Below are 18,734 nucleotides of genomic sequence, written 5' to 3'. Positions count from 1 at the left end.
TAGTACTACTTCTGGAATAATTTGTTCCCCGAGGTTGCTGAAATCAATTACACTATTAATTATTGCCATAATTACAATTACTCATTGAAACAACTCCTTTAACTTCTTGGTTGAGAATAGCATCTTTCCCCCTACTTTCCGAAACAGTCCATTCCAAAAAGGAATATTTTAAGCCACTGAGAATTTCTTCCACCCAAGCATTGCCCACTCACATTGCTGAATTTACTCTTTAGTTAAGAAACACTTTAACATAACCTAGTATTTCATGTCAAATAATTAGATCATTGCAGTGCTTTATTTTATTCACAAAGTATAAGTACGGTATAGCAAAAGATTTAAACATTGTTTCAGAATTCCTGTTTTCTAACATAAAAATGTCAGCAAAGCAAACTTGATCTATTAACTCTCTTGCATCAGCAACATAACAAGAGGAATTTAACTACAGAGAACACTACTAATACACCATGTTCAGCAGTTTTTTAACTAAGCAAATGTTAAGTTGATACAATATTTATAGGAATATGAAATGCATACAAAGTATTTCAAATATTCAGACCACAAGCCAAACTTCTACCTACAAGAAGGCTTACATACAGAAAGCTCTGAGATCAAATTACTGATTATTTTTACTGCTTAGAAATAAAATAACCTGCAGATATACTGGTATTCTGTGTAGTTACAAAACATCTGTTATTCTGCAGTACTACAGACCTCAGGTATAGGTAAATAGTACAGAGGCAAGTTTATCTCGCAATCTATTTTACATGGACAGTTCCCCTGAAATAATGCCGCTGTCTTTGGATTTGTATAGGTTATTTGAGGAATTTTTCATTAATCGAGTGCATCATACTATCTCATCTACATTACATATGCATGAAAACATGATAGTCACTTGATAGGTGTTACCCAGCTCTAAAGTTCAGTGTAATCGCACAGTAATTTTGCTGCTTATTGCAAATGAAAACACATCAGTAGACCTGTAATGAATCCAGCTGGGCTTTCTTTGGAATGGATTCCTACTGCTCTGCTCTGGTGATTCACAGGAACTGACGTTCCACTTGCTTTTGCAGTGACTGAAATTCAACACATTTTTCAAGGTGGTTATGAAACAATATGTAAAAGCAAAATCTTACCAGTTTTCACTCATGATTGTGAGATCCACTGCTAAGTAAATAGCTCTATCAATTAGCACATAAATGAAATACAATTAGATAGCTCATTTATTTAATAATAATAATTTAAGACAACTATTTCTTCTCCCGCCCTCTTTTCTATGCTTGATTTTTGCCACAATGAATCTACAAAATCAGCCAGTTAACCATACTAAAAGAACAGGGACACGTACATATATTAAAAAACATATGTATCAGACTGTATAGGTTCTAGTCTCTAACTTATCCTAAAATAGAATATCCTAAATAATATCCTAAAATAGAACCAATCATGAAAACACTTTACTATACACATATATATATCAAACTCAATGCCAAACATTTGCAGGATCAGGGCCCTAGATTTAATACTAAAGTCCACATCTCTGAATTTGCATAGCCTGTGACAAAATGAAATTGAAGTAATTATTATTATTTTGGTAGAGCAGTTTTCCAAACCATTCCGACATATAAATAGTGAAATTACTTCAAAAAAAGTATTTAAAAATCTAAGGTTAAAAAATATATCACTTCTTAAATGACAAGCTTGGCCTCGGTGGCAATGTCAAGAAAATTATGAGCTGTGGGGACAATATGACAGGGAAGCTGGAATATGGGACACACAGGTGTGTACCCATAACCAACTCTTGATTACTTGTAAGTTGGTTTACCTCTATTGTAGATTAATTGCAAACACAGCTTGAGCCTGGAAGAACTTATTATCTCAGGTACAATGCAATCTAAACATCGCAATTCTGCATCAAGGCTCTGCATACCAACTACTTTTGGGGATTGCTTGAGAAATCTGAGCTGATTTCTATAGAATCACTTAGTTCTGGAAAAGGGCAGCACAATCAATCCTCCAGAAACAAGAGTGATGTAGCACAATGCATACACTTAGGTGGGTCTGCTGGAGGCAGACTGCATCCAGCAGCACCACTGCTGAGCAGAGGCAGCACTGCTGGATCTGAGTGATGTTAGCAACAAGTATCTGTGCCAAACTCCTCTTCACGTCCTGCAGCACCTCATTTATCCGGGGGTTGGTGCTTTCTGTTATCAGGGTATCCTAGCTCTTTATTAAAAAAAAAAAAAGAAAAAAAAAAAGATGAATATACAGTCATTTCACTCTATTGCTTTTGCCCCTAAACAGGTGTTGCTGAGGAAACAGGAACAGGAGGAAGGAAAATCTCTGAGTGTAGACAAGTTATCCATTTCTTCTGTGAAAGATAACAGCTACTGTTACTAGGTGTCCCATTTGGAAAGCAGGCTTGCGCTGCAGACCTAAGCTTCCCAGTCTTGTTACTGGCCCCATGTGGAGATCAAGCCAGTTACATTTTAACACAGGAAGCAGACTTTAAAAACTATTTTAATGAGCATTGTATCTATAAAGCTCAACTTCAAAAAACAGAAATGCTATGTAGGCCATATAAATGCATTCTGAGGTTGATCTGGTTTTTTGCGTGAGACTTCTGCCTACTAAATACAGTGACAGCAACACCAAAAGAAACTTGCAGAAACTTCTGTTTTACAAATTTCAGTATATAACCTATTAAAATTCTCAATATGTCTCATTTTACTTTTTACAAATTCAAAAACCTCCTCTCACAAGCACTAATAATTAATAGGGTGCTTTGAACTTCACTGAAAGAAAAAACGTTGGGAGGCTTGAGGTAAGTAACTTTCAAAAGCTTTGATTATTTGTCAAAGAAAAAACTGTTTGAAATATGGCTAGGAAATGGTAAACCATTAAGAAGTGGCAACTGGAATACCCAACACATTCCTGTTTCTTTCTTTTTCTGAAATTATATCTTCTGGCTGTATAAAGCCTTCATTAGTATTTCTCAGGTCTCCTTATATGGCAAATTATGTAATAGAAATATGATCAAAGCTATAAGTACCAAAAATATATTAGCAGCTCTTCTTCAGTGAATTCTTCTAGTGGGGATTGTTTCCACTAGATAACTGAAGAAGCTGGAAATTAGTTGAATATCAGTCTACTGGCAACAGAGTATAATGATTATTATAATATTTTTCTGTAGCGACTATAGTTAATTTCTATATATCACTTCAATGAATATTTCAACTTAAGCAGTAAAAACTGAAGTAGTCAACGGTCTTACAGAGTGCTTCAAATTTACTAACAAACCTTTCTCCAGTATCCCCTGGACTTTGAACTGCTTAAGCTAAAATGTATCAATGCTACCAGTAAGTTCTGGCAAATGTGTTTGTTGAACAAAACACATTTTAGATTTGTTTACAAATATATCCTGCAGCATTTTATAAACAACTGTAAATAGCTCTTTATGGTGTGTGAACATCTGCAAGTCTGGGCCCAGTACCCTTACAGTTTTCCACTGACTTTTGAAATCTCTTCATGTTGACAGGAGGATACAGTGGGCAGATCCCTTTCAGCATGAAGACTGCAATGTCTTTTTCCAAACACAGGAATTCAGCTATGTTTACAGGCCAGTAGTGTATATTGGGAAATAAGCTATATTGTTTATATATACTTGAAAATTCAGAAATAATTTAAGAAAGGACAATTCAGTTGAAGAAATTAAATTTGCCTGAAAGACCAGCAGCACCACTGATGTACAGTGTTATTTTAAAGACCAAGATTAAATAATATTGTTAATTAGCTGATTTCTCCTATTCTAAATTTCCTCATGATAAAGCTAGTGAATGAGAAGTTCCAGTTATCAAAAAGGCCTATATTTAAAGACAAATAAATTAGGTTGTCTTATATAGCTCGGCTTTTTATTTAATAATTAAGGCCACCTAAAAGAAAGCCGTATGTTCCTGATATTAGAATGTGTCATACTATATGTGATTAAATATTTTTAAAATAGCTATTCTTTTTTGAAAGAATAATCAAAAGCTATCTTTCAAAATAGTCCAGCTCAGCACTATCATATTGAAATCAATTAGAAAACACTGCAGAATTTACACAGCTATTCTATTGGGCCCTCCACATGAAGATCTCTGAAATAATGATCTCAACACTAAGTATTTTAGAAATGTTAATTACTACCACAACTTTGAGTGGGGGTTCAGCATTCAGCAGTCGTTTGAAGCTCTCCTCCCTGAAGCCAGGTCAGCCCGGCTGTGAAATGCTTTCAAAAATTATAACCATTCTTAATATGAAATGTGACTTAACATCGCTCTGCAAGGTATCTATCATGACATGTAAATAAACATGAAAAACTACACATTCAGCTGAGAAATCTGTTTGTTCTGATAACAAGGATCTTTGGTCTAAAGACATATATTTATATCCTGTCCAGTACTGTGAGTAAATGCCTTTTTTTGCTTTCACTATGATTTCAGTGACGATGGCTCAATGAAATATCAGAAATACTAATATCCACAAAATGACTAGCAACTGTGGAATAACACATATTAGAACTGTCAATCCAGGCTAATATTCAGCTGCCTCAGATAGAAAACTATTACAGAACTCAGAGATAACCTGCACCTTTTGATCATTCAGGCCTCTAGGAGCAAGTCTTCTGAAGGTAATATAGATGCCTAGAAGAATAAGAGTAACCTGGGGAGAATGAGATATCTAGTGAAATTTTAGCTGGATCTATGTCTGAAAAGTTAAATACTTCCATCTGATTCACGGGTAAAAAAATTAGCAAATACAGGCATTCTGTACTCACTTTGACCTACTGAAAAACCTTCCTTAGAGAAGTTAATACGGTCCTCTTCGCTACAGAATTGGAAAAATAACATTGATCGGTTTTTGAAGAAACTTAACTAAACTGGCCATCTTGCTATATCCTGTATCTTCCAAAGTTTTGAGACATCAAGGTCATCTGAGCAGAACAAGTGGAAGTCAAACCAAGAAGCTCCTGAAAGTAAATAACTAGTCTTAATCACTTTCATTCTCCTGCAGACTTCATTTGTGAAGATTTAAGTAGCTTTTAATTTGGATTCCCAGCTTGAGACATGAAGGCTTCAGCCTAGAAACCCAAACAGGGAAGCATACAAACTTACAGTTTATTGCAGAAAGCTGATTTGAGCAGTTCCAAGAAACCAGCTAGGACTAAGGAGCCAATTGCAATGGGAAAATGATTGATTAATCCAGGGTAAAGTGAGTTGATTTGCAGCACTGTAACCAAACATCAGCACACAGAAACTATTTTAATGGATTAGACCAGATATCTGCCTAGTCCAGAGAGAATAGCACCAGAATATGAACTCTGTAGCAGACAGATGTGAGATAATCTACCTTCCATGTTAAATCTCAATCTCATTTGAAACACACAGATTGGCTTAAACCGTGATATAGAAAATAATGCCTAGTGTAACAGTATAATAAAAGCTGATGGTAGTCCCTCGTCTTAAGTACTCTGTGCAATTCTGTGTGTCCTAATCCCCCTCCCTAATAAAAAAAAAGTTTAAAAATTTGCAAAAACTACTACAGAAACAAAAATCTTCTACAAAAATCTTCTACAAAAAGGAACTGAAATATGAAAAGCTTTGTATATACAAAAACAATAAGTATAATTACCAGTGTAAGAAAGATTAACAGATTTACTTTCCTACAACAGAAGAATAAGGAGATACTAATAAAACTGAAATGAAAAATTCTTACATTATAAAAAGGTATGTTTTCCATAAAGTATAATTAATATACAAAACCTCTTGACACTGTATATTTTCAAAGCTAAGAGTTTAGAGGGGTTGTAAGCATCTTAGATGCATATCATTCAGTATCAGATATTTAGGAAGAAACTTAATTTTTAGAATCACCTTTCTGTAAGTGTACATTATATTTTTTCTGACATCTTTTCCTGACACTGACTCTTGTCAAACACAGGTTCCTGAACTAAACCAGTAAAGAATGGTCCATAACAGTAAATTCTGTTGCTATAAAGCATGGATAAGTTACCTTTAATTTCTCTATAATTCAGTTTTCTCATTTGAAAATTAGAAATAACAATTAATATTTCAAGATGGGAAGATAAGACTTAGTTATTACTTGTGTTTTCTGATCCAGGAAAAAAAATATGATGTTGCTGTAAAAACAAAGCAGCAAGTATAATATAGTCATACTGGCTAAATCAATTTATATGGTTTGAACTATGTTCAGTCCTGTAATGTCTTTATTCTCCTTGCATCCTTACATAAAAATTTAAATTTGTGCAAAATGCAGGTTCCAGAGCTAGATTCCTGTATCTCCGAAAGAGTGGTCCAGATCTGACATATCATGAAGACATACTAAGCAGTCAGAATGCACCAAGAACAAGAATGTTTTCCAATTATGTTACATGCACATCAACAGTGTCAGGTCACCCGGCACTATGGAGACAAACAGGTTCTTTTAGGGATCTGCCAAGGATCCCTAAAAGAACCTGTCTGTCCTCTTAGCATCAGGTGACAGTCAGAAACCAAAGTTTAGGGAGAAAAAGGCAAAAAAAAAAAAAAAAACACCCCACCTTATTTTTTCCACAGCCTACTTTCCATGCCCTTTCTTAAAAATGGGCCAAGATCACAAGTTTGCTTCCCAAGCCCCACTGGTCTCTGAAAGTTTTGGGTCTTTTTCCTAACTTTGTGGTTCTTTTTGCATTTTTAATTCCTCATCTGGTTTCTCCAAAAAAGAAGGACCTGCAAACAAAGATTTGCAAAATGGCCAGACAGGCATCGCAAAACTTAAGCGGACATGTATCAGGAACATGCAACAAAACATGGTCTCAGCACAAGCTGAAACACAACATTTATGAGAAAACCAATGATTAGCCAGCTGCAATGGCTAGATGTGGAAAAAGCTCTGGACAAAGTTAAAAATAAAAAGCAAATACTGTAAGGCTGCAGATTTAAATAATATAGCAGAGAACACAATATAAGAGTAAATTTACGCACTTATCTGGAAATAGTAGGAAAGTTACGTTATATGCTAAAGAAAGTTACTGACAATGGCACAGGCACAGGCAGACGAAGTAGGTAGGAAAGCTGACAAAGTCAAACATCCACTGGAGATTTGTTTCCTGTTTCACAGCGCAGTCAGAGCTGATCAGCTGTGTTGAGTAGTGTTGCACAACACAGTGGATGAAAATAATCACCTGCCTCATGGACAAGTTTAATGTACAATAAATTTTACGGTGTGGTTTCAGGGGTTCATAAACAGCACAGCTGAACACAGAGAATTCAAGAACCTTATGGCCAATCCATTTAGATGCAGCCTTTGTAGTATTGTTTCCCAGAGCACAGCAGCATTTCACATATTTATCACTTTTTTTTTTACCTTAAGTGGCCCAAAAATCCAAAACCAGTTCTATGGATAATGCCTCTTCATTTGGAGCCACTTCTGAGGCTGAAAAGCATATGCACAGCAGCTAACACAGCAGACTAAGAAAATGAACTTTTGGTCCAGGAACCCAGATAATTTATGTATGATGCTGTGGGATATTAAATATTCAGAAAAACTGTCATTATCTTTGTTTCATCCTCCAAATGTTAATATCTCTAATTTTCATAACTTATTTTGGGGGCTTTTGTTTTCATGTGGGTTGGAAAAGACCTTAACTGTGTTTTGTTACAATAGGAAAGACCCCTGTACCTAGAGAATCCTTATCATTCATGAGGAAACACAAAACTTTAGTTTCACCGACAAACTTATCTTCACATACACAGTTAGAGCCATTGTTAATACATCCTGAATAGGAAGAACAACATTTCGCACCTTCCTTAAAGAGACCCTCACAGAATAACGTATGTAAGATGTAAGGTGTACGGCATGCCGCCCTTCTGCAGCCTCCGGGTACCATACACCTCCCGGGAGAGGTCAAGCGGCACCTGCAGGTCAACCCCCACGCTGTCAGCCTTGTGGTTGCAGTTTCAATTCCAACCCCAGGTCTTCACATATTATTTTTTCATTTTACATAAAGCAGGTCGTGGTTTCTTGTGTGAGGGGAACTCCTGTGCACCACCGTTTTGCTCTGCAGTTCACCACCACCACCTTTGCCCCTCGCGTGGGGAGGACGGTGCACAGTGCAGGCTACCCCACTACCAGCTTCTCCCGCTGCACAACCTGGACTCTCCCCCACATTTTGTTTGCTGGGTGAGCAGGGCTCTTGCCCTCTCACCTTCCTCCCCACAACGGGGCAATCCCCCCTCAGGCAGGGCTGGAGTGCCTGAGGGCTCTTGCCCCTCTCCCTGCCTGAAGGGGCACTCCCCACGACCACCTCTCCCCCGGGAAGATGCTCCTCATCCCCCTAGGGAAGGTGCCTTGCCCTCCTCCACAGCTCCCTGGGCAGGGGCCTCTGCCCCGGCCCCTTCTCCACCTCAGTGCCCTGGGCCAGGAGGCGCTTCCCTCCCTTTCCCCTGGGAGAAGGGCTCCGTCTCCTGCACTCAGCTGCGAGGCAGGCCCCCACTACTGCCAGAAGCCCCTGGAGAAGGAGGGGCTCTTCCCCTCTCCCCCCCGCCCAGGCGACTGCGGCTGGCACTGACCCGTCTCTGCCGTCCTGCTCCTCTCCGCCATATTTGTTGTCATCCCCCCCCCACCCCCCCACACGGAGCGAGACGCTGCCTGGGCGTCGCCATGGCAACACACGTCACCGCCAGGGGAGTCCCGCGCCCCCCCGCCCCGCCCGCGGGCCGCCATGGCCGCGCGGGGAGCGGGGGCGGCGGCAGCGCCGCGCTGACGGACGGCGCCCGGGGAAAACCTTCCCGGCGCCCCGGGGCGCCTGGCCGGGCCCGGGACGGGGCGGGGAGCGCAGAGTGCCTGCTCCCGTCGTCGCCCAGGCCGGCGACCGTCCCGGTGGTGGCGGGTGGGGCGGCCGTGCGTGAGGGGAGCAGGCGCTGCGTGAGAGGCGGGAACGACCGTGCGTGAGGAGAGACCCGTCGGCCGCCTGCCCCTCGGCGCCTCTCGCTGCTGGTGTTTACAGGCACTGCTCGCCCAGGGAAGGAAGGGCTTGTTATCTTCTCCCTGGTGACTGCCTCTACCTCGGCAATTACAGTAACAGCGCCCCGGAGGAGGCGGGGAGTCGGGTCTGGCGCCGTGGTGGTCCTAGGGCTCCGAGGAGGAGAGGCTCGTTATGGAGGTGCATGTCCCCCTCCACCCAGATCAGGGAGCAGTTACAGCCTTGCAGCCCGGAGAGGAGCGGTGGGCAGAGGGGCCTGTTTGGGTTAGGGGTCTCTCTCGCCCCAGTGGGGGAGGGAGTGCGTCCCTCTTGCTCTGGTTTCCAGCCTGATGCACTGAGGTGGAGCACAGGCGTTACGAGGAGACACCCTTTGGGCAGAGATGGCAAATTCACGTGTGTGATTACCCCACCCTGTCCCAAAACTCAGCAGGTGAGTCTGATCGTGTGGCAGTTATGTCAACTTTTATTTTTTTTAATTTCTTAAGGCAGCCCAGTGGGGAGCTTCATTATGTGTGTGAGTGTTGCCCGTCTGTCTCCTTCTCCTAGACCTAGCAGGTGAGCCTGACCATATGGCAAATATAGTGATGCTTCCCGGGGATGGGAGGGTTTCTGTGTGAGTGTGTTTGCAGGCCCACTGGGTGACACTCACCATGTGGCAAATACAGCAATCAAGTCTTTGGTGCAAAGGGGCTAATTATGTGTGTGTTTCCCAAGAGACCCAGCAGGTTGGGTCTGATCATGCGTGTCTCACTAATGCAAGGCTGAGACGGAAGCTTCATTGTACATCCTCAACGCAGATGAACTCCAAGCTCTCAGAAGCGAGGCTGGCCATGGGACAAGCACAGTGTTACAAGCGCAAGCATCAAGGCCTAGAATCATATATATTTGCATACATGGGCACACAGGGGTGAATATACCCCAAACTGGCTAGCTGTTAAAATGCATGCAATGCTCAGCAATGGAAACTGGCAGGACTGTTTATGGCAATGTACACACTTAGGTGTTTGCTTCCTTATAGCTAGTAAATAAATGTAACCAATTCCTAGTGACCAATGACTAGTCAGTGAAACACTCCAAGCTTAAAAATCAAGGCGGGTAGGATTGTATCTTCCTACATCTAAAGTTCTCTTCTTAAAACATCACTTTACGTCTTTGTCTTCCTATCTGGTATGTGCCTTTTCTGCTCCAGTTCAACTCCTCTTAACAAGACTCACATGGATAATACCTGCAGGTTCTACACGCTTAGATTTTTCTGTAGGGTCAGTTGCTTCCTTTCTCCCTGGCTTTTGCGGCCTTGTTCTTTCAGTTCGTAGTTCTCTGGTTACTTTTGCAGCACCTATTTTTGTGGTTTCTCTTCCTTTGCCGTTTCCTTTCTTTTTCAGTGGCATTTAGGCCTCTTTCCTTCATCTACTTCTCTTCACTCTCGGTATCTTACTTTAGTATTATATAAGCTAATTTGATATTTCTTTAGCCACAGACCTGTGCCAATGACTCAATGAAATACCTGTGTAAAGTGGTGTAACAAGGGAGCTTTGTGATGGGGTTAGAAGATACACCCTTGCACAGAAGAATATTGGAGTATGGATACTGTTCTTTGCGCAGCGAGGGCCATCTAGATCCAAGCTCTGGAAAATATTTTGTAACGTTTCCCTCTGCAGTCTTCATAAACTATAGGTGGTCACTAGCACACTACAAAGGCTGATTTGTCTCACTGCTGACAGTGAACTACGGTAAGTACACACCCCACACACACACATCCTCACCCTTATACTCTTTCTCCAGGCTAGCAGATCACCCAGGCCCTGTGCTCTTCCTTGTTTGTTGCTGGGCAAATGATCCTGGGACATCCCTTTTCAAAATATGCTACATGTACTCTGATCTTTTTCTTCTGCCCATTCAGCTTTCATGGCTGATTGTTTATATTAAATGTTCTTGCACATCCGTTGAGAAACATCGTCAGCACCAATTCAGGCTTAACATAGGCAAAACCACTCTCCTGGAATCTCTCCATGTATGTGCGTTACAGTACCTCCTACCTGTCTGTCACAAAAACCTAACCTGATTGTTTCTTTTCCTCTTTACTTGTCTAGTCTGTTATCAAGTCTGGCTTTCTCTTCTTTCTCTTTCTTTATGAAAAGGTGACCATATCTGTATCAGTTGCTAGGACACTTGTTTGCTTCTGGTCATTCTTTATCCTGCTACAGCCCCTTTCCCATCCCTCCTTCAAATAATTTATATTTCTTACCTCTTCATTCCTTCATTCCTTTATCTAAACTTTCCTTTTTTTTTTTTTTTTTTTTTTTTTTTTTTTTTTTTTTTTTTTTTTTTAGATCTTAGACAGTTCTGTCCAAGTCTGCAGCTCTAGTCTGGTTTCTTATCATGTCCCCATGTCCCCTTATTCCCTTTGTTCTACTTGCTATTCCAGCTTTAGTGTCCCCTCATCCATATTTCATTCCTATCTATTAATACTCATATAGCATTTTTCATCTGTAAATTTCTAAGAATTAAGTGCCTGTGGAGAAACCTTCCATATCAGTTCTTCAGATGACCTCTTTATTCACATTTCTCTGAGAGACTCACTTCTATGGTGACCACAAATACTAATCCAAAGGCCTTTTGCATTTAACCGCCATTCTATTAACTCAACTCAAATACCTGCAAGAAGGTCTATTGAAATCCAAGACATCTGGGGGAAAACAGTTTTTCCAGTCAAATTAGCTCTTCTGAGTTAACACACTTGAAAAACCTAGAAATGCCACACTCATTTTTTTAGTCTGAGTTTAATGCTATGTTATAGTCACCTCACCAAGCTGAAATGGTGTTAAATATAGATGATATGCAGTCTTTCCAAAAACAGTAAGATAATTTGACAAGAGAGAACTGGAAAGTTCATATAGAAAGTTCTTTTGAAAATAGAAAGATAACTGAATGGTGTATCTTGAAGAATAAGGGCTGAAGAATGAGGGAAACAGTATTCAGGAAAAGCAGTTGCTTATTTTTATTTATGCATTTTTAGAGCACCTGAAAATATGTTAGGGTGTTCGTTAGTACAAAGGCATCTTTGGTCCCTGCCCTTTCAAAGCTAATAATCTAATTTTGGACATCACAAAACAACAAAGAATAATGGAACACCATTGCAAAACACCGCTGCCCTGGTTATCTTCATAATCACTGCTTCAGCCATATTCCTTATTTCAGTGTATCCCCCCCTCCTTCAGCACCTTAGCAAGCAAAAGCTACTTCACTTTTGTGGCTCTTTACAGCTTATTCCCACCCTATTGTCTTTTAATATCCTATAGAGAAATCAACGTCTTCCCCCCACACATTTCATTCAGTAATAACTCTCTACTTGTTACATTTTCAAACCAGCACCTTCATGCTTTCCCTCACTGCTGCTTCTCACTCCCACTCACCTAATTTTCTTCCTTCAAATCCCTCCCTAAAAATCTCCTATGCTGTGATATCTACTGAAGGAATGATAATGAATAGTCAGCTGTGTGCCAAGATTACTGTCTATCATGGGGACTAGTGTCGTCTTACTCCGATCTGTCTCTTGCATCCACTTCTTGTGTGGGACTGAAAGTGACTTGAAGCAGGCCCCCTCTTTTTGCTGTGCTAGTTATGGGTTCTGGAATGGACTTTTAAAAACCATTATATAAACAAATAAACATAAATTGAGGCAATGGAAATAAAAATGGAAATGCTGGCCAAAACCAGGAAGATTAGGCAATAATTCAGTTATGATTCATCAGCTTAGGTAAATTTACATAAAAATTAATGTGACTGACAACTCCCTTCATTGCAAATATTGAGAAAGACATGATTTTTCTAAATACAGATTTGTGCCATTTTTCTATTTATTTATAATCTATAAGGACTTGAGGAGTATATTTTACTTTTTTATCTGTGCTTTTATTTGAAACATTAGATATTCCATTTTTTTGTTTGTTTATCTTTTGTCTGCAGCCCACAAGACTGTGTGGTGACTAAAGAACATGAAAAAGCATAATACCAGAAGAGCAAAGACTGAAAGCAAAAAAGATTTCTGATCTTTTTTTTTTTTTTTTAACATGAGTAGAATTCAAATATGTTGAAGACAGAATGATTTGCATTACACATTCAATACTTTAGATTCAACTAGAGGTGGCTGCTGTCAATACATATCTGTCGAAACCCCAAAGATCTTCCAAGAAAACCAATAAAAATCCAATTTTACAATACTGATATTTTCAGAGTGTTTAAAAAATTGGCAAAACCCACCCTTTTTTATACATTACAAAAAAGCCAGTAAGGTGCATTATTAATTTTTCACAAATTGTATTTAAGTGACTGTTACAGCTGGATGAGAATGAGAAGATAGACTATTAACACAAGTTTTGCATGTGTTTCACACACCACATATATGGTGTAGTATATGGTATGGTTCTTCAAAGTGGGGATTTAAAAATCCAGGTGTAATTGTGTAGAAAACGTATAATTACTTTTTTTGTATCACTTTTCCTGTGTAGAATAAAGTAGTGCATGCATTCAAGTATATGTTCTATTGGTACTCCAACTTTAACTACTGTCAGAGAAAAGGCCATGACAATGTTTCTGCTACAAACTGGCCAACAATGTTGGCTGTGCAAGCAGAGCAGGTACAATCCAAACTAAAAATAAAAAAGAAAATGAAAGAAAAAAAAGATAAAAAAGTCTGGTCGGAGTTTTTAGCCAGGATGTTACGGTCTGGTGGATTCAGACAGAAAATTAAATCTGATAAAGAAAAAAAAAAGAGTCAAAATGAAAAACTACAGCCTAGACTGAGGTAGCAAAATTGAAGTCAATTTTAAAACATGCATATATAGTGGGGGAATGGTATAATCTTATTATTGTAACCTTGATCCACTCTTTCTCTTCTTCCAGCATGTATTGCTCTAATTAGTTATGTAATATCTTAAAAGAGATTGTAAATTTCGTGTGTCAGGACAGTATCTTTTATGTATTCTGAACATGCCTAGTATAACTTCAGACATTCAATACAAAAATAATATTACCTCTTGGATTTTTCTGCATTATTTCTAAGCATAGGAAAAATTAAAATGCAGCAAGTCTGGAAAGGTCAAACTGTGTCTCCCCTCATTCTGTGCATGACTTTAGAAATAATCAAAAAGTTACGCTGAGATAACTGATATGAAACCTGAGACACCGTGATCACACAACTTGGATCAATTTGTGCCCATGCGGGCAAAGCATCATCTCATTTCACTCCTGAAAATGTCTTTTTTTTAATTTTACATTTTATGGATATTTTGAACTGTTTGTTCCTAACGATTGTCCTCACGGATGCGCATCAACATGGTGTAATTACACAGAGAAACTGTCAGCCTGAAGGAACCCAATCTGTAAATTACAACCACACTGAGTAGGGAAGGTGAGCAATTCGTGCCTCCAGGATTTTGGATGCTACCTTGCTTTTCCACTCTTCCACAAGCACTTTTGAGCTTGCAAAAGCAGGGGACTGCCAATGTGTAGTGCATTCTCAGACACGCTTCCTTCCTCTTTCACTGTTCCTCTAAGCAGGGCAGAGCTTTTTTGAGGGCTCCGTTGCCAGCGTGCACTTACACCCTGCATTTGCCTAGGAAAGGAAAGAAAGGTCAGTGCCAGCCACCTGGGTGCAGAATGGAAAAAGAAATGTTACCCAAGGACAGGATCAAAGGCTTACTATTACAAAACTGGTATTTTAAAATTCTTTTCAGGAAATAAAGAAGCTTCATTTTTAAGTTCCCATCAGAAAGGTATACAAATGTATACGATAAAAGTGCACTTTATCTGGGAAAGATGAAGGGCTATGTCAGTTCTCCTGGGATTTGAACATGTGGATCAAGACAGTTTAGGAATTTCAAACCTGAAGGGTAATGCTAAGGGAGAATAACTATTCTGTGCTGCTCAGGGACAGGTAGAAGGGGCCCAAAGAACTCTCCTGCACTGGAACCCTGCAGTTCCCTGGAAGCTCTCAGTAGTGAAAGCACTTCCAAGTGGTTTCTAATCATGTAGCTGCTAAATAAGCTGTTACTTTGTGGATGTTTCTAAGGGGTCTACATGATCCTGATACAGTCCTGGTGGCAGTGATTACTACACCTATGCTTAGAAACTGAAATACATGCTTGTGTGATGTTTTCATATATTTACTGAAAATTATTTAATATCTAATTATTAGTTTTTCATGAATATTTCTGTTTTATTATGGACGTTTTCCAGACTCTGTCCTATGTTTATATATACAGACACACTTTATGCATTGCATTTTAATATTCTATAAACTCTACAATTCTTCTCTACCTTTTAACCCTTTTTATCATCTACTCTCTTAAAATTCTTTTAATGTAGCTAGTGAACATCTGGAAAGTTGAGAGAGGTAGAATCAGAACTTAATTTGGGATGAACTGAACAATTGGTTGCTGTCTTGAAACTGATTATTGGGCCCCCAATTGAAATTTAATTCTTTAGAGGAAAGGAGAGTTCATAATGGATTTAGGAACCATGTTAAGTTCCATACTTTTTAAATAAATCTGTGATTTGTTTTTAGTTAAAATTTCTCAAGGTTCCAGTGGCACAGAAAAAGGAGCAGCAAATCACTGAGAGACAATCACTACATGTAGCAGCTGGGAGAGAGGAGGTAAACTGAAATTGCAGGAATTTACTTTAGACTGCAATAAGCTTATGTTAGCTAACACATGGCAACTAATACACGATAAAATCCCAGTGCAGAAAGGCCATTTTTAGTTTTCACATTTGTTAGCAGATCATGGTAAACAGTTGGCTCACCCTAATATGCACTTGTCTTCCCTAGGATTTTTTTCACATGCTAAGTGGCAAAGAACCATCTTTTTCTCCTATCATATACAAGGCCTACGAGTGCTCTGATGGGAATGAAATAGATCTATGCCAATGTAAGCCACGTGGACTAACAATGATCTTTTGTTTTCCTTTTAAAAGAATCCAAGCAATGAATCCAAAGGCAGCAGGTAGATTGCCTTTGGTAGTTAAGTTCATGTGTGGGCTTGAGTTCAGTGTACTAGATGGCTTGAGACCGTCAGCCATCAAGGTCCTAGTTCACCTTACGCCTTTTGTTTTTGCACTGTACTGGTGCAGGAACACTCGTGGCCTGCCAGTTATTCCGTCAGCCATGCAGTGCCACCAAAAGAAGTCCTTGTAGTGCAAAATACTATCGACACTGGCTCTTAATAATAGTACAATAAGGAAAACTCAAGCCCATAGCAGCACTCCGAACAGCTTAGAAAAGGGGTAATAGCAAGTCAGAGCCATTCTCTGTGGAATCCAGGGTACAGAGTAAAGCAAAATGTGGGGCCTACCCAAGGCCAACCACCTTCCCCCAAGAGTACAGGAAATAGCACTGTTTGGTGAGTCTCGTCCTAAATACTGTCTGCTGTGGCAAAATAATGTGAACTCAGGTGAAAAAGGTCATTATGCCTCTAAGGACAACGTTGCAACTGATGATGGTTAGCAAGATGATCAGGGATTAGTGCCGCCCACGCAAACTCCAGCCTGACCATCTTCAGATAGGCAAAGATCGGGCTTTAGCGTCATTAGAGAATCGTTACACCAAGATGACATTCATAATAACATTTTAAAATCACTATTTTATGTGTTTGAAGACATAAACCACACAGCATCTTTTCTTTAATTTCTCTGTATTTTGGCCAAGTAATATAAAATTCTAGGTATTCCTGAACAGTGCGATTACCAAAGTTGTTTCCCTTGTTATAACTAGCAATGCTGAGAAGTGGATATTCAGTTAGACATAATCACACCCAATTATCTGTCCCCAACCTTGAATATAGAGTCTGTAGAAAAAAATTACTTGAACTTTTTAAAGTTTGCATCCATAACATTATCTTCTGCATTCTAGAGCTTCAGGGACCTTCACAGCATGCAAACTTTCTACCCCTCCCTGCAAGAGTTAGTGGTCCCATAGAAGAAAAAATATCCTTTAAATTAAGATCTTAAGGAAATGAACAGGTATATATGTATTTGATCAGAAACTGCAGAAATCATTTAATGTAATTACTGCCTAATCCATCTTGAAATCAAGGACAATTTCAAAATTAAGACATTAATATGAAATTAGAATGACTTGAAGTTTGGATGAAGGAAGTACACAGTAAAAAAATGTAGTTACATACCATGTTTATCTTCTAAATGAAGATATTTGGTGAAGCACAGATGGGCTACTGTATCTCTTAATCCTCTGACCCATAAGGATTGGCAGTGAGACAGTGTTCCCATTAATACATCTCTCACTCCTTCTACTTTTTTACATGGCATTGAAATGTTACATTTGGGAGCTCGTTGACTCACTTAGGATGGTGGCTGCTATACAAGAGAAAGGAAGCTGATTTCATATTTTGAGCACACACAAAAGTGGTGGCAACTTAGGAACCAGCTCTTAGAAGCAGCACCTGGAATATAAAAGCTCTTAAAATCTTACCTGCCAGAAAGTAATGTTCCATTATACAGAAGAACTGAAGTTCAAGTATACTAAGAGTCTGATGAAGGAATGGGCACAGCACTGTTTAGGGCAGCCAACCTTGACCATTCCTGAAACTGTGCCAAAATGAGAATGGGTGGCAGAGTTGCTCACAAACCAGACACAGTATCTGCAACTTGACAATGTCTATAGAGGAGGGCTTTCAAGTAAATTCCACCTTTGCTTAAAATCCTGTACTGGAAACTGCAGGATTGGACACTAGAGTGGTAACCCCACCAGCCACCTTAAGTTGTACCATCCTGGTGGGGTCATACATGTCTTAGCATCACTTGAGAAGCCCACTGTAGAGCAAAGAACTGATTTGGTTTCCCGAGTCTCAAGCTTACCCATCAGGACCTTCCTCCCATACAGTAAGCAAGAACTTTCAAAGGGAGCAGCTGCAACCAGCCAGTGAACCAGAAAGTGACAGAAATGTTGGTAAAGTGTCCCAGTATAGCACTGCACTCTTACAGAGATTTACACAATAGCCAGGATTTAAAACAAACACATGAAAAGATGCTATTTAATTAGGACCTTCACAGAAAAAACATCTGGTATAATTGGTTAAGGGGAAGTCCTTACTCAAGCAACATTTATTGGGATATAAACAATGTCCAATTGTAAGAGCTAATTAAACAGCAGGGCTAAGGTAACAGAGTTTTGCCTGCATGACTGGGATATAAGGTTTATAATCCATGCTGTTATGGGACAACAGTAAGAACAAATAATTGTGTATCCAAAAAGTCAATTATGCTCTTCTTTTAGTAATAACATGCTCCAGAGGTCAGAGAATACCTTCTCTTTAAGTAAGACAGCCAGTTTTCTATAGAGATTGAAGCTTGATCGGTGTTTGTTAGGACACTGAAAGTGGCAAAACCAGCCTGATGGATATTCCACCCTATTCGGCGGTACATTATTAGCCCATCACTGTGAAGCTCTAGGCACCCTCATGCCCTTTGCTTTCACAGAGCAAATTCTCTGATTTTGAGCCATCTGGCCTATAGCAGTTCCCAAGGACCTCGTATCATTGACCATATATTATTTCAAAGTGTCCTTTTAAAGAAAGTTCATTTACAAGTAATAGGGATATTTATATATATATTTTGTTGAACTAATGGAAATTAAATGGCAGGTACACGCTCGTCCACGTAGCTGCAAATTCAGTGACAAATGCATCTTGTAGAGCTT

General features: G+C 39.5%; 1 protein-coding gene across 2 annotated transcripts in view; it reads right to left on the bottom strand.

The window, feature by feature from the left end:
* LOC309590531 (BEN domain-containing protein 5) overlaps positions 1–8,649 on the bottom strand; it is a gene marked incomplete at both ends in the record, with an annotated part of 962,813 nt that extends 954,164 nt beyond the window's left edge. For both annotated transcript variants that reach the window (XM_082311814.1, XM_082311813.1), the window contains one exon: positions 8,603–8,649. In XM_082311814.1, the coding sequence (XP_082167940.1) occupies positions 8,603–8,649 (47 nt within the window). The remainder of the gene's footprint in view (positions 1–8,602) is intronic.
* Between the last annotated feature and the right edge of the window lie 10,085 nt (positions 8,650–18,734).

The sequence above is a fragment of the Platalea leucorodia genome (genome assembly GCF_965183815.1).
Source record: "Platalea leucorodia genome assembly, chromosome: 5".
Lineage (NCBI taxonomy): Eukaryota > Metazoa > Chordata > Aves > Pelecaniformes > Threskiornithidae > Platalea > Platalea leucorodia.
This window is presented reverse-complemented; position numbering and strand designations above follow the sequence as displayed.